Here is a 24,886-nt window from a genome sequence, read left to right as displayed (position 1 = left end):
GTGTGTGTGTGTGTGTGTGTGTGTGTGTGTATACACCACATCTTCTTTATCCATTCATCTGTCGATGGACATCTTGGCTTTTTCCACATTTTGGCTATTGGGGACATTGCTGCTATAAACATCGGGGTGCACGTACCCTTTCGGATCCCTACTTTTGTATCTTTGGGGTAAATACCCAGTAGTGCAATTGCTGGGTCGTAGGGTAGCTCTATTTTCAACTTTTTGATGAACCTCCATACTGTTTCCCAGAGTGGCTTCACCAGCTTGCATTCCCACCAACAGCGTAGGAGGGTTCCTCTTTCTCTGCATCCCCGCCAGCATCTATCATTTCCTGACTTGTTAATTTTAGCCATTCTGACTGGTGTGAGGTGATATCTCATTGAGGTTTCGATTTGGATTTCCCTGGTGCCGAGCGATGTTGAGCACTTTTTCATGTGTCTGTTGGCCATTTGGATGTCTTCTTTGGAAAAATGTCTGTTCATGTCTTCTGCCCATTTCTTGATTGGATCATTTGTTCTTTGGGTGTTGAGTTTGATAAGTTCTTTATAGATTTTGGATACTAGCCCTTTATCTGATATGTCATTTGCAAATATCTTCTCCCATTCTGTCGCTTATCTTTTGGTTTTGTTGACTGTTTCTTTTGCTGTGCAAAAGCTTTTTATCTTGATGAAGTCCCAATAGTTCATTTTTGCCCTTGCTTCCCTTGCCTTTGGTGATGTTTCTATGAGGAAGTTGCTGCAGCTGAGGTTGAAGAGGTTCCTGCCTGTGATCTCCTTTAGGATTTTGATGGACTCCTGTCTCACATTTAGGTCTTTCAACCATTTTGAGTCTATTTTTGTATGTGGTGTAAGGAAATGGCCCAGTTTCATTCTTCTGCATGTGGCTGTCCAATTTTCCCAACACCATTTGTTGAAGAGACTGTCTTTTTTCCATTGGACATTCTTTCCTGCTTTGTTGAAGATTAGTTGACCATAGAGTTGAGGGTCCATATCTGGGCTCTCTATTCTGTTCCATTGATCTATGTGTCTGTTTTTGTGCCAGTACCATACTGCCTTGATGATGACAGCTTTGCTTTTCTTTTTCAACATTCCTCTGGCTATGCGGGGTCTTTTCTGGTTCCATACAAATTTTAGGATTATTTGTTCCATTTCTTTGAAAAAAGTGGATGGTATTTTGATGGGGATTGCAATGATGAACATTTTTTCTTGTGTCTAGCTGTTTGTATGTCTTCTTCAGAGAAGTGTCTGTTCATGTCTTCTGTGCATTTTTTGACTTGATTATTTGTTTTTTGGGTGTTGAGTTTGAGAAGTTCTTTATAGATCTTGGATACCAGCCCTTCGTAGTGTCATTTGCAAAAATCTTCTCCCATTCCGTGGGTTGCCTCTTTGTTTTGTTGCTGTTTCCTTTGCTGTGCAGAAGCTTTTTATCTTGATGAAGTCCCAAAAGTTCATTTTTGCTTTTGTTTCACTAGCTTTGGAGTTGTGTCTTGAAAGAAGTTGCTATGGCTGATGTCCAAGAGGTTACTACCTATGTTCTCCTCTAGAATTTTGATTGATTCCTGCCTCACATTGAGGTTTTTCATCCATTTTGAGTTTATCTTTGTGTATGGTGTTAGAGAATGGTCGAGTTTCATTCTTCTGTGTATATTTGTCCAATTTTCCCAGCACCATTTATTGAAGAGACTGTCTTTTTTCCATTGCATACTTTTTCCTGCTTTGTCAAAGATTATTTGACCATAGAGTTGAGGGTCCATATCTGGGTTCTGTATTCTGTTCCATTGGTCTATATGTCTGTTTTTGTGCCAGTATCATGCTGTCTTGGTGATCATGGCTTTGTAATATAGCTTGAAATCAGGCAACGTGATGCCCTGAGCTTTGTTTTTCTTTTTCAACATTTCCTTGGCAATTCGGGGTCTTTTCTGATTCCATACAAATTTTAGGATTGTTTGTTCCAGCACTTTGAAAAATGTCATTGGAATTTTGATCGGGGTGGCATTGAAGGTATAGATTGCTCTGGGCAGCATAGACATTTTAACAATGTTTATTCTTCCAATTTATGAGCATGGAATATTTTTCCATCTTTTTGTGTCTTCTTCAATTTCTTTCATGAGTGTTCTGTAGTTCCTAGAGTATAGATCCTTTACCTCTTTGGTTAGGTTTATTCCGAGGTATCTTATGGTTTTTGGTGCTATTGTAAATGGAATCGTTTCTCTAATTTCTCTTTCTACAGTTGCGTTGTTAGTGTATAAGAAAGCAACTGATTTCTGTGCATTGATTTTGTATCCTGCCACATTACTGAATTGCTGTATGAGTTCTAGTAATTTGGGGGTGGAGTCTTTTGGGTTTTCCACATAAGTATCATGTCATCTGCGAAGCGACAGAGTTTGACTTCTTTGCTGATTTGAGTACCTTTTATTTGGGGCGGGTGTTTTTAAGGTCAATAAAACATTATGGAATCCATGCTATTTTACTCAGGTTTTTATACAAGTGTCCTTATATAATGAGTAAAATGTAAATTACTCCCACTCCTGCTGAACCTGACAGCACCATGGAGTAGAAATAGACAAGCACTCTTGGCTTTACTTTGTTAGCCATTTTTGCCAGCCACACATGTAAGTTGTAATAACCAGGAGTCGTGTTACCAAATAGACACCAGCTAGCTCACAGGTGCCTGAAGTTAAGAGCTACAGTGACCTGAAATTCTAAAACTTAATCATTTGCTGCACATTTGAATTACCTGTAGAGCTTTAAAAAAACAAAAACAAAAACAAAAAACATCCAAATGCCCAGGTTGCATCCCGTATAAATTAAATCAGAATGGCTAGGAATGGAAGTCAGGTGTCCAAATCAATTGGAATGATTCCAAGTGATTGGAATCTCCAAATGATTCCAGTGCACAGCAAAGTTTGGGAACCATAGGAATAAGGCAAGAATTAGGACTGTTCATTAGAAATGAGCAATTTTATTTTATGAACTGAAACATAAATGTATTGTTTGCTTTCTGAGAAGTTGTGTTTCAGAAAATGACACGAAATGCATGTCAAGAATCCCCCATTTCCCCTTTTAAATCACACATACTTCTCAGAATAAAAAAATATAAATAAGTAAATAAATATAAAACACATAATTAAAGAATATTGGCTTGGAGGGGTGTCAGACCTTTGGCCTCCCTCCAGCCTTGGTCCAGAGAGAAAGCTGGGTCTGCCCATGATCCCTCCCTCCGGGCTTGGCTAACTTGCTGCTGCTTTGTCTCACCCCTACAGGGCATGGTGGAAAAGTGGCTCCAGCAGGTGGAGAAGATGATGATTGCCAGTATGCAGGAGGTTATTAGACTTGGGATTGAAGCATATGTCCAGGTAAATGAGAATCAGTGTACACGAGCCAAGGTGTGAGTACAGTGACAACAACGTTGGGGAGAAGGTTAAATGGATCAATTCTAAGCACCCCTCTGCCTTCTACCAAAACCCACCCGGATCCTGCTGGGTAACACCTGACCCCTCCGTGACCCTGCTGGGCCTCTCTCTTCTTTCCTTCTGAATCCTGGGGCGATGCACATATTTCTGGTGAAATGTTGCCAGTTAGAAGCAGGTGGCACAAGACAAGATGGTTAGCCAGAACCCTCTGGCTGCTACCTGCAAGTCCCTTCTGTGAAATGAATTGATGGCAGGAGGTCTTTTTAGAGCACCTTCCAATTAAGCATTTCTCCCTCTAGGCTTTTCATTTACAGTACACATGCCCTGAACGGTACAACTCATTAAACTCCCGAAGCATTAGGGGAAACAGGTATGACCGAAGGAAGCCAAAACAAAAGAACTGTGGGCGATCGCTCTTCAGCCAGCTCCTAGCAAGGTTAAATGTAGGCAGACCAGGTCTTTGTGCTCCTTGACTTTGGGTGCCTTTTCTTCTTACTTTTCAGGGCCCCACCCCCATGACCCCTTCCATCAAATAGAAGAATATACTAAAGTACGGGGTACTGACCCTGCTGTCCCTCATAGAAGTATTGCACTGTAAATGAAAGGCCAGTCCTTTGTCCTATGATTTATTTTAACTAAAAAATTAAGTTAAAGAACAATGGCGAGCTGTATGGAATGACTTCATGCCATTGCATCTAGAGAAAGAGTCAGCAAACATTTTCTGTAAAGTAAATGTTTTTATAATGTCTTCAGCTCTGTGGGCCACACACACTATTTATCTTTGCCTTCATAGTGCAGAAGCAGCCTTGGATGATCAGTAAGGAATGGGTGTGGCTGTGTTACAATACACCTTTATTCACAAAAACAAAAGCAAGGCCAGATTCAGCCCTCTGTGTAGTTTGCCAGACCTATAGTTTAAAACAAGTTTGGGGGGTTCTAGGCAAGGCTAAGAAAACTGGCCCAGCACTGCAATATTATGTAGCCATCAAAAAGGGTAGTTATGAAAACTGTCTGTGAACAGCACCTTGATTATAACTGTGTAAAATCCTTGGATTGGGACCTTAAGAAAAAAAAAAAAAAGAGCTAATGAGATTGTTGATGATTTTATTTCTTTTTCATAAAATTCAGGAAGGAAGACATAAATCAGTAATCCCAAGATATCAAGTATGGTAGCTTCTGAGGGTGGAGGAGGATTTTGTATTTGTTGAGGGGGTATGGTGGTGGGGGATGTTTTTCAGATGTTCGTTTAAGTCCCACAAGATGAACTGACTGTACCACATGCCCCTCTGCACTTTCCCAGTTCCCTCGTAATCAGTGGGTCTTGCAGTGGCCTGGCCAGGTGGTTATCTGCGTCTCCTCCATCTTTTGGACCAAGGAGGTGTCCCAAGCCCTGGTGGAAAACACCCTACCAGTAAGTGAGTGTGTCACGAAGCTTGTAGAGGAGATTCAAGCTCGATTAGGATCTGAAAGACTTATAATTAAAGTAGCCGTGTTTTCTAAACAACAACAAAAAACTCACAGCATCCAACCACGGCATAGAGAAGTCAGGGTTTTCATGGGGACAGCAGGATGGAGAATTTGGAATTGGAGCTGTCCCGGAGTTCTGTAGTGTAATAGCCCTCATGGTCTTTCCCAGGCAGAAATTCTAGGCTGCAGAATTTTAAGTTTTTATCAGTCTTTGCTTCCAGGGGTCAACCTGGTAGAATTTCCACCAACAGAGACCTCTGGTCTTCTTCCTGGGCCAAAAGACCACCTGGTCCCATTTTCCCCTCCTCCTCCACCATTACCTGCTTCTTACCGCCTGCAGTTGAACACAAACCCACCTACAGCTCTTCCTTCAGTGTTCTCTCGAGACCAAGAGTGCTCAAGTCCTGCTTGTCCTCAGATCCAGACATGCATATTTCCACTTAACTCCTGCCGTTGAGGCCAGTGCTTGAGAGTTCAAGACCTGGATGAACTTGGGTTCAAATCCTGATACTTTCCCTTGTTAGCTGTGTGACCATGGGCAAGTTCCTTAACCTGAGTCTCAGTCTCCTTGACTATATAACGCACCACATTGTATTATAACATCATAGTACTGTATTGTGGGAGAGTTAAATGAGATGCTGGCAAGTTAGCTAGTACTAGAGCCCAGGCCATGAACCCCACAGGGCAGAGACCATGTCTGTTTTGCTCACTATTTATCTCCTGGGGTTACTGCAATGCTGGGCACATAGTAGGTGCTCAATAAATATTTACTGAACAAATGAATGGTAACTTCATTCCCAACATTTTCACCATGGTATCATTTCTCATGATGATCTCATCAGACCTTCTGTTCTTCCCCCTATAGATGACTGGCTACAGACCAGAAAATATTTCAATTTACTATATTTTGCTTTATACCTTAAAATTAGAACATGAGCATTTGACCAAGGTTCAAATTTATACACATTCTGTGTTGATAAGTCCTACAAACATATTGCACTTGACACTTGCAAACTGCTTTCATGTATTTCATTTCAAACTTTTGAAACACTAAAAAATTCTGATTTTTATGACTGCATCTCTGTGCCCCAGGTTTCCTACCTGTAAAAAGGGGAGACTGCTTCACATCACACACCCCAGCCCTGGAGTATATGGATCCTGAATAATGTGGCTCAGCATCCTAAACGAAGCAGGTGTTGGTACAGGATCACCATCCATCCATCAATCCATCCATCCTTCCTTCCATCCACCCATACATCCCTTGTTCATTTAACAAATATTTGTTTAACATCTGCTCCATGCTGGAATGATGCTACTAGGCAAAGGGATTTAGAGTTGAATGAGAGAGACATGATCCCTGTCCTCATGGATTTACAGTCTAGTGGGGGAGATAAAAAGTCTCTGCTAGAACTGTGATAAGGAAAGTACGGGGATCCAGGAAGCATGGGAAGGAAGGAAAGAAGTAAGAGAAGGGTTAGAATTGGAGACAATTTTCCAGAAAAATGGTGTTTAAGAGGAGACATGAAATATAAATAGGAATTAGCCAAGCAAACAACAGGAGAAAGAGTGTTCCAGAGAGAGAGACCAGAATGTGCAAAAGTCTGAAGATGAAAAATATGGTGCATTCCAGCAACTGAAGGCACTTGAATCTAGAATAGCTGTGGAATGGGTGTGGTTCAGAAAGATGTGTGGAGCAGCCCTATCACCAAGGGTTTTACAGACCCACAGCAAGGGCAATGGGGAAGCATTGAAAAGGTTGTTTGTTTTTTGCTATGTGTCGGGAACTTTATTAATAACAATAACAACCATCAGTATTTACTGGATACTTGATTCACATTGTGCCAAGTGCTTCACCATCTCATTGAATCTTCAAAACAGCTCCAAGAGGTAGCTGTAATTATCTAGACTCGACAGGAGACTGAGACTCAGAGGATTAATATCATTTGCCCAGAACTGCATAGCTAGGAAGTGGGGAAGGTGAGCTATGAACCTAAGGTGGTCTCCGTTTCTCTTCCTTTTTAAAATTTATTTCTGTTTTTTAACTCTTTATTTTGAAGTAATGTCAGCCTTACAAATAATGTTGCAAAAATAATGCAAAGAATTCTCATACACCCTCCATCCAGAATCCCCCAATATTAACATCTTAAATAACCATAGTACAATTATCCAAATCAGGAAACCAACACTGGTGCAAGACACATTCTTATCTAATACGTAGACCTTTTAAATTGACTAATCTCAATTTAGCCATTTGCCCCACTGATGGCTTTTTGCCTGGTCCAGGATCCCTTCCAGGATTATTGTTTACATACATTTAGTTTTCATATCCCCTGTGTCTCCTTTAATCTGAAAAAGTTTCAGAGTTTTTTTTTATTAATTCAGATCTATTGCATAATTTCTATACAGTAAAATTCACCCCTTTTAGTGTACAATTCCGAGTTTGAACAAACACATACATTTGTGTAACCACCATCCCAATCAAGATATAGAACCGTTCCATGCCCCCCTGCCCCCCAATTCCCTCAAGCCCCTTAAAGCAGCCCCTTCCCCTGCTCCACGCCTCTGGCAATTACCAATCTGTTGTCTGCTCCTATAGTTTTGTCTTTTCCACGATATGGTAACAATAAAATCAAGGAACCTAGCTTTTGAAATTTGGCTTCTTTCAGTTAGCATAATGCACTTGCAATTCATCTAGAGGTTAATGAAGGGGATGAGGGAAAGGGACCTGGAGTGGTAGAGCATGCTGTTCCCCAAGAGGAGGTTACAGAGGAGAATCCAGTTTAACCAGTTGTCCCCTCCTATGCCCCCACCAGGATTTTCTGAAAAAGAGCAACAATCAGATTGCACAAATTGTCCAGCTGGTGCGAGGGAAGCTGAGCAGCGGGGCTCGACTCACCCTCGGGGCCCTCACGGTCATCGATGTCCACGGTGAGCAAGGAGGCTTCCTCGGCATTGTTGACTGTCTAAGAATGGCAGCCAGGCTTGCTGCTCTCCATTGAGAGCCTGGATGGAGTGATTCAGGGTCCCCTTTGCCATTAGGGAGGGGCTTCTGCAACTGAGAGTAAGGTGAGGGGGTAAGGAGAGAAGCCAGATGTTTTCCCCTCCCGTCCCCACCTTATTTCCAGGAAACCTCCAAGCAAGGCTCTCCCCAAGACAAGGGCAGCCCAAGCCATTTCTTTTTTTTTTTTTTTTAAAGATTTTATTTATTTATTTGACAGAGAGAGACACAGCGAGAGAGGGAACACAAGCAGGGGGAGTGGGAGAGGGAGAAGCAGGCTTCCCACAGAGCAGGGAGCCCGATGTGGGGCTCGATCCCGGGATCCTGGGATCATGACCTGAGCCGAAGGCAGACACTCAATGACTGAGCCACCCAGGTGCCCCCAGCCCAAGCCATTTCTGAGATTCACCAACTTGGAACGATTTCTTGAGGCTGACCATAGCTAATATTTTTGAATACTCACCAGGTGCCAGGCTCTGTGCTAAGTGCTTGACATACATTATCTCATTTTTATACACACTTCTCAAATTAAGAACCTGAGGCTTAGGTAAATAACTTACCCAGAGGCATACAGCTACTAAGGAGCAGAGGCTGTTTTATACTTTGATGTAATTGATTTAACTGTAATTCTATGTCTGTCTGATTTCAAACCCAAGAGACTGGAAGTGGGCAGTGTATGCAGGGAGGCAGTGGGAGAGAGATAATGCCTTCGAGCACTTCCCTGTAATTAAAAAAAAAAAAAGGAGAAGAGGAGGAGGAGGAAGAACTGGGGTCTTTATATAAAACAAACCACCCCCTCACCCTCACTCCATCACCACCAAGGAAACTAGGGCTGGACTAGCTGGTTGCCTGGAAACAGTGTCTCTCTTGTTCATACACCCAGCTTCCTCCTGGCATTTCGTGGCATCTTATTCTCCTTAAGGTTGATGCTCATTTCAATCTAATTTCTCTTGGATAGACTAGCATGAAATCAGGGAGAGAGAAGGGAGAATGTGATCTTCATTTGGTAGGAAGTGCAGGTGTGGTCACTGCCCAAGGCTCCCCAGAGCGGTGGTGTTCACACACATGCACACACACACATACACACCCATGCACAAAACATGCACACATGTACACACTGCATCATGCAGCATCCCCAAGTCAGTCCCTTGAGATTCACCTTCCTCTTGGGTCCCTCATGGAGACCCCGACTCCTGCTACCAGTCTATGATTTCCCTCAAGAACCTGGAGGGAAATTAAATTCCTCAGGAAGGAAGGAAGAGCTGTTGGTATAATCTTCAAGGACTCTTCTTTGGAGGGTTTTGGATTTCACTGTCATAAAGACTTCTCTTCGCAGAAAGGCAGTAGACTTGCAGAAGCATCCCTTTACAAAGTTATGTTTCTGAGATACTAAATTCGAGCTGCTGTCCTACTTTTTTTTTTTTTTTCTTTTTTTAAGTAGGCTCTGTGCCCAGCATGGGGCTTGAACTCATGACTCTTGAGATCAAGACCTGAGCTGGGATCAAGAGTTAGATGCTTAACCAACTGAGCCACCCAGGCGCCCCTACTGTCCTAGTTCTGAGATCTCAATAGCTCTCACCTAAGAATTCCCTAAAAAATAGCTAATGATTTTTAGAAACCTCTGTTCACTCTTCAACTTCAGGGCCTCCCATGACGGTGAGAAAATTAAATTAGGCTCATAATCCTGTGAGAGAAAGAAGGAAATCCAGAAGTATATCTCCCATCTGGTTTCTCAGGCCCCCAGATGGAAAGACTATATCTAACTATGGGTTCATGGGACCCCTTCCCTTGCCAACTGCATCAGGCCAAGCTGACTATATTCTCCTCGGATATCCTAGAAGCCTGGAACAGGGCCAAAAGGGTCATGGGGATATGACAGCATTTGGGAAAACTACATATTGCAAAGCTCTCTGGGTCAGTCCACCAAGAATTTGGGAATATTTATACAGCAGCTAATATTTATATAATCTTTCTTTTCTTTCATCTGTCTACATCTGCATATACATGTAGATGTGTAGATATTTATATATGTGTATATATATATATATGTATGTGTAGGTATATATATGTGTGTGTATACGGTTGATCCTTGAACAACATGGGTTTGAACTGCACAGGTCCACTTATATGGGAATTTTTATCGATAAATACAATACAATACTGTAAGTGTATTTTCTCTTCCTTGCGATTTTCTTAAATATTTTCTCTAGCTAACTTTATTGTAAGAATACAGTATATAATACATGTAACTTACAAAATATGTGTTAATTGGCCGTTATCTGTAAGGATTCCAGTCAACAGTAGGCTATTAGTAATTAAGTGTAAGGGGAGTCAAAAGTTATACACAGATTTTTTACTGTACTGTGAGTGGGCACCCCTAACTTCCACGTTGTTCAAGGGCCAACTGTATATACAGTTAATCCTCCTAATAACCATATAATAACTCTATAAGGTAGGTATTGTGTTATCCCCATTTTACAGATTACACAGCTCAATAGAGAGGTTGAGTAACTTGCCCAAAGTCACTAGCTAGTTAATGGCAGATTCAGAATTAGGATCCAGGCAGTCTGATTTCAGAGTATGCACTTTTAATGCCTCTGCTGTACTCCGGGAGCAGACAACGCAGCAGATTCTCTGCCTGGCTCCTTGAGAGAAGCAAAGACCAGCTTCTGAAAGAAATTGCTACCTGCAGGTTAGGGGTAGGCAGGGAGGCTAGTTGAGTCTGAAACTGTTTGAAGAGGGAGGGGTGGCCTGGATGATGTCCTCAGACCTTCTCTGAGCAGTCTGTGGACATAGGAGTATGCTGACAGCTCTGCATTTGTGTGTTTCCATGTCTGCATCTGTCCCAACAGCTCGCGACGTGGTGGCCAAGTTATCTGAGGACAATATCTGTGATCTGAACGATTTCCAGTGGATCTCCCAGCTGCGTTACTACTGGGATTCGAAGGATGTGCAGGTGCAGATGATCACCACAGAAGCCTTATATGGCTATGAGTACCTGGGGAACTCCCCCCGGCTGGTGATTACACCCCTCACTGACCGCTGCTACAGGTAACCTCTGCCCCTCCCCCTGCCCAGACCCAAAGGGTAAATAGAGAATTCCAGAAGGAAAACCTTCTGGGGAAGAAGGTGAGGGGCATCTTGAGTTTGTGACCTTTCCCTCTGCATTTCATATTCTGAGATTTTAGAATTTTGCCCTTAGTTACCATGGTCCCACAGATGGGCATGGAAATTAGGCCTTAGGCCAGAAATGAGAACCCAGTAGGAGTCCTAATGCAAATTAATGTGGCCAAACCAACAAGCAGAACATTGATGCCTGTCCTTAAAAATGCCACAGTGCTTAAGTAGAAAGCTCTCTGATGGCAGGAATCAAGATGGTGCCTGGAGATCCCATGGACGAAAGCTAGAAAAGGAACCAGGTGAAGGACTCTGGCAAGGAGTCTCCAAGCTCAGCCAGCTGGTGAGACGTAGTCATTCTGTGCTCAGCAAAGTGCTTTATCACTTTCCTTGGTATTCATACCATTAGAAATCTGACCTCTGTGAATGTGTCCACTTTGTGATATTTAGATTTTCTTTGATTTTGTATATTCCTTAAAGTGGAATTTTTTGTAATCATAAAGATAATTCTTGAGTATTATTTCTTTCAAAGCCCTCAATCACTTATTTTCTGTGGTCTCTGATTTTTGGTCTTCATTCATTCATTTATTTCACCTGTTATTCAATAGCCATTTCTTAAACTCTCCTGTGTACCATGCATGCCATCAAGAAACCCTCAACCTAATGGGGTCAGGGGACAGAGACGTAGTCAGATGAGTATAAGATGGTGTGTTAAATGAAACTATAGAGGCTCATACAAGGGTCTTTAGAGCCACAAGTGAAGAACACATCAATTTCTAACATTTATTTTGTCCCTACTCTTGTCAAAGTGAATCAAAATACAGGTCCTAAACTCATGAGTTCATAATCCAGTGAGAGAAATATATTTATTTCCACCACTCCATTAGTACTGGTGATCTTTGGAATCTGGAGTTTATGAAGATTTTTAACTTTTATTTGATTCATTTGTGTATGTATTCAGTTATCCATTCAATCATTCATTCAAACAAATGTTTATGAGTGCCCACGCACCAGGCCCTGGGGTTACAGTGCTGAGTAAAACAGATTTGTTTACAATGATGATATATTGGTCATATAACCAGAAAAAAATTAAAGCTATTTGTATGAGTCAGAACAAAATAAAGCAAAAGTCAGTTTCTTTCCTATGTCTTAGGACTTGGGCACCAAATTCTTCCTCTTCTTCTTTTTTTTTTTAAAGAGAGGGAGAGGGGCAGGGGAGGTGCAGAAGGAGAGAGAGAATTTTAAGCACTCCATACCAAGCACAGAGCCCAAAGTGGGGCTCAGTCTCACAACCCTGAGATCATGACCTGAGCTGAAATCAAGTCATTCACTTAACTGACTGAGCCACCCAGGTGCCCCATTGGGTACCAAATTCTTATTTTTTCCCCTTAGGACACTGATGGGGGCTTTGAAGCTGAACCTTGGGGGAGCTCCGGAGGGACCAGCTGGCACAGGCAAGACAGAAACCACCAAAGATCTGGCCAAAGCTTTGGCCAAGCAGGTAGGGAAATGCTGTCTATTCTTAAGCTCTCCTCCTATTCCTCTCTGGACTCCTGTCAGGAGAGTTGGCATGAAGTTCAATATGGTATAGGGGGAGAGAAAGAGTGGGGCCCCAGCTCCTGCAGTGGAATAGGAAGAAAGGAGCCCCACCTGTATTTCATGTGCAGGGTAACTCAGATATGAGAGAACCCATCCCTAATGGTGCCCACATCCTTCCTTCTCTCTAGTGTGTGGTCTTCAACTGCTCAGATGGTCTGGATTACAAAGCCATGGGGAAGTTCTTCAAGGGACTGGCCCAGGCTGGAGCATGGGCCTGTTTCGATGAGTTCAACAGGATTGAGGTAATGCTGCAACTGGCCTGCAGAGCAGGGGTTGAACATACAGGGGCCTTTTATCTGGGCTCTCAGCTCCTCAGTGACAGGGCATTATATGTCCTCTAAAACCCCTGCACAGAGTAAGTACTCAATAAACTAAACAAAAACAGTCCCAAGAAGACAAAGTACATATTTTATATACACATATATCCTCATCGTATTCATTCACTCACTCATTCAAAAATTTATTGAGCAGCTAGTACATGTCAGATACTCTGCAATTGTTCATGACACAAAGCTAAGTAAGAAATGAGTGATACAACTTAGCAAAGGGAAATAAAAGTTAAGTGAAACAAATAGAAAATGATAGAAGTCTATAGTAGTGGTATAAAGGAGCCGTCACAGAAGAGAGGGGGGTGATTAATTCTATTTGGGTGGGGAATTTAGGTCAGGAAAGGCAAACATGCAATTAGAACCAATAAACACTGAATGTATACGATGGATCAAACATTATGCTGGGTGCTAGAACAAAGATAAAATACTATGGAAATTAGTAATACACACCCCAATTTTCTTTTTCTTTACCAAAGCCCCAAATCATGCTCCTGATTTTGATGTGAAGGTCTGGTTCTCAGATGATTGGGTTTTGTCATTGCTAAGTGAGGGGTCCTCTGAAAGAGTGGGGCGGTAGAAGCTCACATCAGCCAGCCATTCTCACCCCAGGTAGAAGTGCTGTCTGTGGTGGCTCAGCAGATCCTCAGCATTCAACAAGCCATCATTCGGAAGCTAAAGACATTCATCTTTGAAGGCACTGAGCTCTCTCTAAACCCGACCTGTGCTGTCTTCATCACCATGAACCCTGGGTATGCTGGCAGGGCTGAGCTGCCAGATAACCTCAAGGTAAACATCAGCGTGTGTAAATTCTGCATGTACTTTATGGTATAGAAACCTGTAGAAGTGGGTGCCTGGGTGGCTCAGTCATTAGGCGTCTGCCTTCGGCTCAGGTCATGATCCCGGAGTTCCGGGATCGAGTCCCACGTCGGGCTCCCTGCTCGGCGGGAAGCCTGCTTCTCCCTCTCCCACTCCCCCTGCTTGTGTTCCTGCTCTCGCTATCTCTCTCTCTGTCAAATAAATAAAATTAAATTAAATTTAAAAAACCTCTATAAGTAACCAAGGATCTCCCGGAGAAGGCAAATAATGGGTGACATTTTTTTGGCTGTGAGAAGTAATAGTGGAGCAACGATGGTGGTAAGGTAGGCCCCAGAACATAACTACACCCCCAACAAGGTCTCATAGGGAGGAGTACATATACTTGATGAACCATGGCAATTAGGAAACAACAGACCCTGGAACAAGAGTCACTGTTTCTATCGTCTACAAGGGGTCAGACAGGTAATATAAATGAGAGGAACCAGCTGGGCATGGTAGGGACTGACGAATGCCCCATCCAGAGGCAGCAGCCCCTACTTAGCCCCAGCCTGTTGTCGCCAAGCAGGAATTGTCAGGTCTTCTGATTTTTCAGGAAAAACCAGAAATTTGTATTTCTACATGTAATCTGATTTTGTGATCCTGGCTCAATGCCAAAAAAAAAAAAAAAATCACTGTAGGCCAAACAAAAACATCTACTTATAAGACAGCATCAAAGTTAGACACAGAGAGCTCTGGGAAGCCTGGGCTGAACCGGCAGCACTTGGGTGGCTCAGGTCGTGATCTCAGGGTCCTGGGATTGAGCCCAATGTTGGGTTCCCTGCTCAGTGGGGAGCCTGCTTCTCCCTCTCCCTCTGCCCCTCTCCCTGCTTGTGCTGTCTGTCTCTCTCAAATAAATGAATAAAATATTAAAGAATAAAATAAAAACAAAAAACCTAGGCTGAACCACATAGAGCTCCCCTTTATTACTATGGTTAAGCCGAGGTGGTGGTCCTCACCAAAGCAGGCTGTTCCAACCAGCCACAGAGATGACAAGGAAGCATATATGTCCCCATTGCCTACTGCTGAGCTGGCCTCAGTTACAGCATGGCAATAGCCATTGGTCCTGCTGCCAGTGGAGAAGGACAGCACCTCTGAAGGGAAGAGAGACAGTCACCAAGGCCATCTTCAAGGGAATAGGCTGTAGATGACCTTAGCATGCTGCTCTCAAGGGAGGAAAAACCCCAAAGTACAAGATGGCTAGCTCTCCTCCTGTGGGAAGAGACTTGAGCACCCCAATTGCATGAAAAGAGGTACCAGAGAGAGACTTCCAGATCTGCTTCTTTATGGATTTTCTTCTAAGTCATTGCTCCATCCCTTTGAGTGGAAGACGCAAGAGAGACCCAGCCAAACCAAATTAGTACTTCACCTGCCAGAAACGCATCTGCTTAGTGCTCTGGAATCTTATTCAGACACTTTCTCCCCACCCACCAAATGGAAAAGAGTCAGGGAGATCTTAGGAATGGCTCCTCCCCTCTAGGCCAGCATAGGCCAGTGAGTACCAAAGTAGAATTTGGACCCACATTTCTTCTTTTTACCCCCAACCATTGTGACTCCCCCCTACACACACACCCCTCCCAGCCAACAAGCTTGTTAGGTCTGCATAAGCAGCTTTCATGAGACAGTGTGGTATAGGAGAAAGCACCAGGGGCTGGTGTCAGGGAGCCTGGGTTCTAGTCCTGGCTCTACCTCTAACTAACTGCTTGACTCCTCCTCTAAGATCTAAGGTAATAACAATAGCTGATGTTTATTGAGCACTAACTATGTGCCACACACTTTTCTTTTTTTTTTTTTAAAGATTTTATTTATTCATTTATTTGAGAGAGTGAGAGAGAGCACATGAGAGGGGGGAAGGTCAGAGGGAGAAGCAGACTCCCTGCCGAGCAGGGAGCCCGATGCGGGACTTGATCCCAGGACTCCAGGATCATGACCTGAGCCGAAGGCAGTCGCTTAACCAACTGAGCCACCCAGGCGCCCTGACTTCAAGATTCTTCTGATACATTATTGGTCCTGCATTCCTAACTGACTTCCTCGGTCCCTGTTGAACACAGGAAGGGCCCAATAGTTGAATGATGCTCCTTTGGCATAGGAGAATGAGATGTTGTTAGAATACCAGCACCTAGGGCCTTCCACATAACCACTGAGAGACCCAGTGTGACAACAGGTACCTAGACAGGGCCAATGGGGAGGTTAGCGGAGCACTGGTTCTATCCAACAAAGATGATCCCTCTGCATTGACTTGTGCTCCCACTTTCCTTTCCTTGATTTCACTAGAATGCCTGAACAACCATTGCTGCTTCTCTTTGTGTCTGTAGACATACCTTCCCCCCAGTGTTTACTGTATATGTTCAGGTTCTCAATGGCCATTTCTTTTCCAGGCCTTATTCCGGACAGTAGCCATGATGGTGCCAGATTATGCCCTCATTGGGGAAATCTCCCTCTACTCCATGGGTTTTCTGGACTCTAGAAGGTATGTTACATTGGCTTTCCAGTAGATTCTAAAGGCTCTGAAAGAGTACCTTCTGTGTGGTGGATTCAAGGTAGGTTGCCCATTGGAAGAAAAGAGAGAAACTTGAGAAATGGACTTCCATTCCCTAGTTGATCTGAAAGCACATAGCCCTGGCTTTTGTCCTAACCCCATCCCTGGCCAGGAAATGGCCCAGATTCCGAAGAAAGGGCCTCCTCTCTCTCTGTGTATACTTGGACTTCTGCTAAAGAAATTGGCCTTTCTATCCCAGCCCTGCTACACACACACGCACACACACAACTTAAGGCAAGACTTTAAAATATGAAATTATTCCAAGATTGAAGAGGAAAAGTTTAGTATAATTTGGAATTAACATTATTATCATAACATTTACTGACTGAAAAATGTAAAGCATGGACGTGGAAAAAAGTTGTCATGTTATAGAAGTGAATAAAGGGAGTTTCTTCTCAGTGGCCTTGAGTCCCACTCTCTGGGGATTAACATTGTTAATAGTTTAATGTTTCTTCCCAAACATGTGTGTGTGTGCGTGTGTGTGTGTGTACTCATACATTCACATTTATGCATAGAAGTATTACACATATAATTGTACAGTAGCTTGTATACGTATGTGTCTATTCCTGCTCTTTTCCTCCTAACTTTGAAAGAGTTAGAATGCTTCCTTAGCTCATCATGGTAACTATTAAAAGGACTTCAAATGATAGGGCTTCTCCATCAAGTCCATGAGCAGGCCTGGTTCCTGATGGGACAGGGCACAGGGATGCTGGGAATGTCTGCTGAGCAGGACCTGGTCCTCTCTGGCGGTCTGCAGATGTGTCTCTGCCCTCCTAGTCTTGCCCAGAAGATTGTCGCAACGTACCGCCTGTGCTCAGAGCAGCTGTCCTCACAGCATCACTATGACTATGGCATGCGGGCGGTCAAGTCTGTGCTCACTGCCGCTGGCAACCTGAAGCTCAAGTATCCTGAAGAGAATGAAAGTGTCCTGTTGCTGAGGGCCTTGCTTGATGTCAACCTGGCCAAGTTCTTGGCTCAAGATGTCCCTCTGTTTCAGGTATGCGGTGCTTTGGGACCTCAGCCAAGCGCTGAGACTCATTTTCTGTGGATGAACTGTTTCTCTGGCACCCTCTTCATCTCCAGCCAGCAACCCCACCACCAGACACCCTCCCCCAAATGTTAGATAAGAATAGTGATAGTTCTGATTTTAATAAAAATGGTTTCACTGATAGAATAAGATCTGCCATTGGGTTTGGGTTTTTGTTTTAACCAAATGTAGTTTTGGGGGTTTTTTTGTAATTATTTTAACGGCTCTCTTCCTAATCAGGTTGGGAGCTCCATAAATACAGAAATCATGACTATCTTATTCATTCCCAGTACATTAACTGGTAGATAATACAGGCTTATTAAATCTTTGCTGCCTTGTAAATTTATTTGGGAGGGATAGTGTTGGACTTTGTAATTGTGGATGTCTTACAGATAGTGTTGGACTTTGTAATTGTGGATGAGTTTTGGCATAGAAAAATGAGGTTTAGAATTTTACAAAGATTTCTGCTGTCTGTAAATCTCATTTTCAGAAAATGTTGAGGTCATGCCTCTGATAATTCATCCTTTCCACCCTCTCTCGAATTCTTGTTAACAGGGAATTATATCAGACTTGTTTCCTGGAGTGGTTCTTCCAAAGCCAGACTATGAAGTTTTTATGGAAGTGCTGAATGAGAATATCAAAAAGATGAAACTCCAACCAGTGCCTTGGTTTATTGGGAAAATTATCCAGGTTGGTTCCATGTATCCATACAGGGATGCGCCTGTTTGTTCACTCAAGTCAGGAATTGGAATTATGGTAGATTGCAGCTCAGTGATGGTGACCAGAGGTGCCTGGATAGAGACGGAGGTGCCTTCAGGTCTCACTTCCAGGAGCTGAAGTTGAAATTCAATGTTTTCCTCCAACCATCTCCCTTGGGGTTCCTTTTTTTAAATTTGTGGATGAAACAAAACCTTTGGGGGGCATTGGGCTACAACTAGTCAGGACTTTCTCAGTTTCCAGTGATAGAAACCCAGCTCAAACCGCCTTAGTCAACAGAAGGGGATCTGTTCACTTACCTAACTTGAAAAGCCCAGGTGTATGTTGACCTCAGACACAGCCGGATCTGAGAACCTTTCTTTTCATTTCTGGGCTCTGTCTCTGAGTTACAACTTCATTCTTGGTTGGGTCCCCAACAGCCTCAGTCTTTGATTGTCCCAGGTTCAAGCCCAGGAGGAAAAAGAGCATTGCTCTCCAGATGGCTTCAGCATAGATCTCAGGATTAGCTTTGAACTGTGCTGTAAAGCCACATGACCACCCCAGAACCAATTATGGGGAAGATCATCTATATTTCACAGCATGGGGCCTGGCTTGGAAAATACCTTTTACCTGCTGAGAGTTCTAATCAAGTTAGAACTGCATTTAGGCCTCGAAAAAGGAAGTTTCCAATTTAAGTACAATTTGCTAAAAATGACCGCTGTTTCCTTTTCCCCTTTAAAAGCAAATAGAAAAAACCAGAGGCATTAAAGTCAGACAGCCATGTATCCAAATCCTGCCCCCACCACTGATGACCATGGGCAAGTTACTTAACCTCTCTTGGGCTCAGTATTCCCACCACTAGAAGGTGGTTAATGATACCTAAGTGTATTAAATGAAAAAATTAGGTAAGTCACTTGATGCTTAGCACATTGGTAGGTATAGAGCAAATAGGAGTTCCCATTTTTTAAATAATATGAAACATACACATATATTTATTTATCCGAAAGATATTTATTTATTTATTTATTTATTTGAGAGAGAGCGTGCAAGTGAGGGTATGGAGGGGCAGAAGGAGAGAATCTTAGGCAGGCTCCATGCCTAGCACAGAGCCAGATGCAGGGCTCAATCTCTCAACCCTGAAATCATGACCTGAGCCAAAATCAGGAGTCAGACACTTAACCAACTGAGCCACCCAGGTGCCCCTATCCAAAAGATATTTACACTATAGATCATCAGAGGTAGAAGTGACTATGGGAATCCCCTTTTTGTCCCTCATTCCTCATTGACTTCTGACTAGCTTGCAGTTCTAGGAGGTTTGCAGTGATTAACTGCTTAAAATGATGTCTCCTCCCAGATCTACGAGATGATGCTGGTAAGACATGGCTATATGATTGTTGGAGACCCCATGGGTGGCAAGACCTGTGCTTATAAAGTGTTGGCTGCAGCTCTGGGTGATTTATATGAAGGTAAAGCTCACATCCGTGGCTTCCGGGGAGCACAGGACTCCCCAGTAAGTTGGCTGGCTCCATGGAGATAATGCCAGGCTGTTAGTTTTGCCATCCCTGGATTGTGACATCAGAGCCAGAAATAGAACATGGCACACAGATGTCTGCAGGCAGAAAATAAAGGTGGGGGAGGGAGCTTCTAACGGGGATTTTATGTGCATGTTATTAAGTGGAGGAATTTTCTCGAATTTCTCAAATGCTGAATAGTGGCTTCTCCAAAGGCTTTCCAATGAGAGAGAAAGTCCTGCCACTGTCCTGAACCAATTATTCTGAAAGCCAATTATTGCATGGTTTCTTTTCTTCTTTTTTCTTTTCATCCCTTCTTCCCTTCTCTTCCCTTCCCTTCCCCCCTCCCTCCCTCCCTCCCCTTTCTTCTTCTCTCCCTCCTTCCCTTACTTCTCTCTCTCTCTCCCTCCTTCCCTCCCCTTCCTTCCTTCCTTCCTTCCTTCCTTCCTTCCTTCCTTCCTTCCATTTAATGTAGAAGATAAAACCTCAGATTTTTGAATCAGACACAGACCTTGGACAAATGACCAGACCTCTCTTAGCCTGTGTTTTCCCACCTGTGAAATGGGATTGTTGTGAGAATTAAATGAGATTATGCAGGAAAATAACCTAGCTCAGTTCCTGCTCAACAAATGGAAGCTATGTGTATTGCCAGAGAAACAATTTTGGGGTTTTTTCTTTTATAAAAAGTGAGCCTGTGGTGTTTGTTTGTTTTTAAGATTTATTTATTTATTTTAGAGAGAGAGAGAGAGTGGAGTGGAGAGGGAGAGGGAGAGAACCCCAAGCAGACTCGGTGCTGAGCCTGACGCAGGGCTTGATCTCAAGACCTTGAGATAAGGACCTGAGTTGAAACCAAGAGTCAGATGCTCAACCAACTGTGCCACCCAGGTGCCCCACAAGCCTGTGGTTTTGAAAAGCAATGCCTTCTATTTACACATTCCCTTCCAGTACTTCATCTTAACACATTTTTTCTAATAATATTTGTTGATTGAGTTGCTATTGGATTTTTTAGGTTTTTTGTTTTGGAGACTAACTTGGCCCTCATAACTAATTAGGGCATTTCAAACTTAATATTCTGGTCATTTGAACACAGTTTAGGAAATTAAACGAAGAGAAAAGAGGCTACCCCATTGTTTTTGCCTTGGGATTGTCCAGAAATTGTTATTTAGTTCATGGCTCAGGCACTCCAACTTTTCTTACTTTGAAGGATCATTTAAAAGTCTGGTTATTTTCAGTTCTGTTATCAAATGCACCTGATGTCCCATCTATCGGCCTTCATTGGGTCCTAGTACTCTCATGGTGTGAATGTCTCCAAGGGGCCACTTGCTGAACAGCTAAAGAAGAGGTTTCAGGACTAAACTAGTCCTTCAGATAGAGGGAAAAAAAGTAACCAGTATTTTGCAGAATCTTCTAAATGTCAGCTGTTTCCTCATTTCAAGTCAAGGCCAAGGTTCTTAGGGTAGCTGTGAGAGCCGGTACATAAAGACACCTGGTAGCATGGACCTCTCTCCCTTACTGCTTGAGTTCATTTAGGCCCAGGCAGATCTTTGGATCTGACCAGCACATTTGCCCTGTTTGAAATGAGACTCAGAAGAAAATATGGTGAGAAACTAATGGGCATAATAACCTAACAGTTTAAGTCATTGTCCATCCAGATATCCTAATCTTTGTAAGGACTGAGTACAAATTTTATAAGGATTCTCCTTGGAGGGCATATTCATGAATGTTGGTTGGTCTTTGAGATGGCATTATCTCTTGTCTAATGTTCTGGTCTCAACGGAGCCTTTGTAACTCATGTTGGGCCTTCTTGCCCAGCCAAACAGATGGAAGAATTTGCTGTGGAGTACAGGATCATCAACCCCAAGGCCATCACCATGGGGCAGCTCTATGGGTGCTTTGACCAAGTGAGCCATGAATGGACAGATGGTATCCTCGCCAATGCTTTCCGGGAGCAAGCATCTTCAATGTCTGATGAACGCAAGTGGATTATATTTGATGGGCCAGTAGATGCTGTTTGGATTGAAAATATGAACACAGTTCTGGATGACAATAAAAAGGTACTACTGAGTCTCATATCACTTTTACATAGGTAGAGTATAAATCCTCTTATTCAAGTGAGTAATTGACCAAAACTATATAATACATACATTCACTACACTAAGAATAAATGCCCCATAAGAAAGTAACAGCTTATGAATTATGCTTCCATTTGTACTTGTAGTGGGTAAACTATGTGTATTTAGGGATAATGTTGCATCATGGTTAAAAGCCTTGGTGTTGGCGTCTTACTGGACCACTAGCTCTAGAATTGAGCTCTTGTATTGGGCAAGTCACATAACTTCTCTGAACCGCAATTTCCTCGTTTGTAAAAAGGTAGTAATGAAACAGGGATGTTGACAATTAAAGAAGTAGCACATACCTAGTGCATGATATGTGGAATGTGTTTTGGTTATCCACTGCTGTGTACTTAGAGACTTAAAACAACCATTTACTTTGCTGATGATACTGTGGATTATAAATTTTGGAAGGTCTCAGCTGGGCTCAGCTAATCATCGTGATGTCAGGAGGGCAGCGGTGGCTGGAGGATCCACACCCAACGTGGCTTCCTCCCTCAGTGCCTGGGGGCTCATTCCTCCTTGGCCTGTCTCTGTCTCTTTCTCTTCAGATAGTGTCTCATCCTCCAGGCCTCTCTAGGAGGCTTGGGTGTCTCAGTGAGCTTGGAGTAGTGGCACTTCTTACATGGTGGTTACTTTTCCAAAAGGCAGGAAGTGACAGTTTCCAGGAAATTAAGAGCTGTGCTTGGAACTGGTGTAGCCTCACTTTCTCTCAATTCCATGAGTCCAAGAAGTCACAGGGGCTGCCCAGATTCAAGGGAGTGGGGAGAGAGGCTCCACTTGATGGAGCAGGGACAAGGCCACTTTGCGAAAACACATACAGGATGGGAGCTATCTCTGTAGCAGTATCCACAAAATGGAAAATACATTTTGCCCCAGTAAGCATAGTGCCTAAAGAGCTTGGACTCCAGAGCTGGACAGCCTGGGTTCAAACCCTGCACTGCCACTTGCCAACTGAATGAACCCAGGCAAGCTATTCAGTTTCATCATCTGTAAAATGGGGACAATATTGTCTACATCATAGTGTTAATCAGGAAGATGAGATAAGTTAATATTCGCAAGATGCTTCTAATAGCACCTGGGGTAGAACAAGTGTTATCTTACTGTAGGTTAGAATAAAATAAAATTTATCACCAAGTTAAGGAAGAGTTTCTACACCGAATATACATGATTATCAAATCAAAATATACTTTCCTACTGCATTAAAATTTCACAAGACTATGAGTCATGCTCAACAATGGAAGGCCTAATTATCCAAATTACACATTATATATGCACACTAATTATAGCACGTGCGTAATTTTGATTACATAACATATAAAAATAGAAATGTTTTATTACATGATATAGGCTATGTTATATAAGCTAATTGTACAAATGTACTTGTTGGTCTTGAGATTAATTATAAAGAGTCATGATCAGGGGCACCTGGGTGGCTTAGTCGTTAAGCATCTACATTCAGCTCAGGTCATGATCCCAGGCTCCTGGGATCGAGCCCCGCATCGCATCGGGCTCCTTGCTCAGCGGGGAGTCTGCTTCTCCCTCTGCCACTCTCTCTCACGCTCTTTCTCTCTCAAATAAAATAAGTAAAATCTTAAAAAAAAAAAAAGAGTCATGATCAGCGAATTTCCTGATGACTTCTCATCCCTGGCTGTAAATCAAACTACTATCAGACGTACGGGTGTCTTTTACTTTTCTTGATATTCAGAGATGGCACTATTGGTGGTGTCAGCCCATAACAGCCATGACCTTCCTGGAGATACATGTAGTGACCTGTTTCCAGTTGTGTTTTATGTAGGCCAGGTAACGTACGAGGGGCTTTTTAAGCACAACTTTGGGTGAGCAGCAGGGAGTGATGGGGTTTTCTCTTTGCCCCTGAGAGACCAAAGCTTCAGACAATCTTATGTCTTAACTATCTCACTTGAACCCCTGTTGGCAAGTGTGAAACAGCATCGCTAACTTTGTACGTACACTGACTCTGCCCTATGTATTTTTCGCTACTTTCTACAGGGACATACCTACTAACATTAGGACTTCTGATGGCCTTTCCTTCCTTTCCAGAAAGGATTTGTGAAGATGTTCTTGTCCCTCTAGCCCTGCACCCATCCATGAGGGATTCCAAAAGGAGTCTTTCATGGGAAACAAGCAAATAAAACAGGAAGAAGGTGTGCAGTTAAGTTCTATGTGAAACACTGAGTAAGAACTATGAGACTTGCTGTAGTCTCATAGCTTCCTGATCTTCCATCTAAGGCTGCAATTCAATGACTCTCTGACCTCCCTATTTATTTATTTTAATATTTTTTTTTGAGAGAGAGAGAGTGCACGCTTGAGCAGCTGGGGGGACGGTGCAGAGGGAGGGGGAGAGAGAGAATCCCAAGCAGGCTCCATGCCCAGCATGGAGAGATCATGACCTGAGCTGAAGTCAAGAGTCAGACGCTTGGAGCACCTGGGTGGCTCAGTCGGTTAAGCGGTTAAGCGGTTAAGCATCTGCCTTCGGCTCAGGTCATGATCCCAGGGTCCTGGGATTGAGCCCCACATTGGGCTCCCTGCTCAGTGGAGGTCTACTTCTTCCTCTCCTTCCTGCTCATGCTCTCTCTCGCTGTCTCTATCTCTCTCTCTCTCAAATAAATAATAAAATCTTTAAAAAAAAGAGTCAGACGCTTGACTGACTCAACCACCCAGGCGCCTGCCAACCTCCTTATTTAAAATCACAACTCACCCAGCCCTGGCTGAGCATTCTCCAGCCTCCTCTTCTTTTTAATTTGTCTCCAAAGCACTTTCATTGTTTTATATGCTGTGTGTTTTGTTTATCATCTGTTTCCTCCCAGTAGAATGTAAATCCCAAGAGCACAGGGATTTTTGTCTGTTTTATTTTATGCACCTGTGCCTGACACATAGTTGGTGCTCAAGAAGTATTTGTTGAATGAATTTAAACCATCTCTGTCCGCGCTGAGGCCTTTCACTTTCAGATGGAATTTAACCCCTTTGCCTGACACCCCCACCTCTGCTTTGCACTTTCAGCTGTGTTTAATGAGTGGAGAAATTATCCAGATGAGCCCCAAGATGAGTCTGATCTTTGAGCCAGCAGACCTGGAGCAGGCCTCTCCGGCCACTGTGAGCAGGTCAGTCAGCCTTGCCCTGGCACCCTGAGGGAACACGTGGCCTCACTGACCCTAAAACCCCACAAATGTGATTAAGCCCTAGCAGATCACCTACATTATTTGTCGT

At 43.2% G+C, this 24,886-nt stretch overlaps 1 protein-coding gene across 1 annotated transcript in view; it reads left to right on the top strand.

The window, feature by feature from the left end:
• DNAH3 (dynein axonemal heavy chain 3) overlaps positions 1-24,886 on the top strand; it is a 166,621-nt gene that overhangs the window by 63,287 nt on the left and 78,448 nt on the right. The window contains exons 25-37 of the mRNA XM_064592765.1: positions 3,263-3,355; positions 4,713-4,823; positions 7,693-7,807; positions 10,730-10,928; positions 12,387-12,495; positions 12,722-12,835; positions 13,532-13,708; positions 16,153-16,244; positions 17,091-17,310; positions 17,896-18,030; positions 19,391-19,502; positions 21,360-21,601; positions 24,680-24,780. Coding sequence (XP_064448835.1) covers positions 3,263-3,355; positions 4,713-4,823; positions 7,693-7,807; positions 10,730-10,928; positions 12,387-12,495; positions 12,722-12,835; positions 13,532-13,708; positions 16,153-16,244; positions 17,091-17,310; positions 17,896-18,030; positions 19,391-19,502; positions 21,360-21,601; positions 24,680-24,780 — 1,820 coding nt within the window. The remainder of the gene's footprint in view (positions 1-3,262; positions 3,356-4,712; positions 4,824-7,692; positions 7,808-10,729; positions 10,929-12,386; positions 12,496-12,721; positions 12,836-13,531; positions 13,709-16,152; positions 16,245-17,090; positions 17,311-17,895; positions 18,031-19,390; positions 19,503-21,359; positions 21,602-24,679; positions 24,781-24,886) is intronic.

The sequence above is a fragment of the Mirounga angustirostris genome, unplaced genomic scaffold (assembly GCF_029215605.1).
Source record: "Mirounga angustirostris isolate CCGP_5_RB_7025 unplaced genomic scaffold, mMirAng1.0.hap1 SCAF_5, whole genome shotgun sequence".
Classification (NCBI taxonomy): domain Eukaryota; kingdom Metazoa; phylum Chordata; class Mammalia; order Carnivora; family Phocidae; genus Mirounga; species Mirounga angustirostris.
The sequence above is the reverse complement of the archived record's forward strand: the minus strand, read 5'-3'. Positions and strand labels throughout refer to the sequence as shown.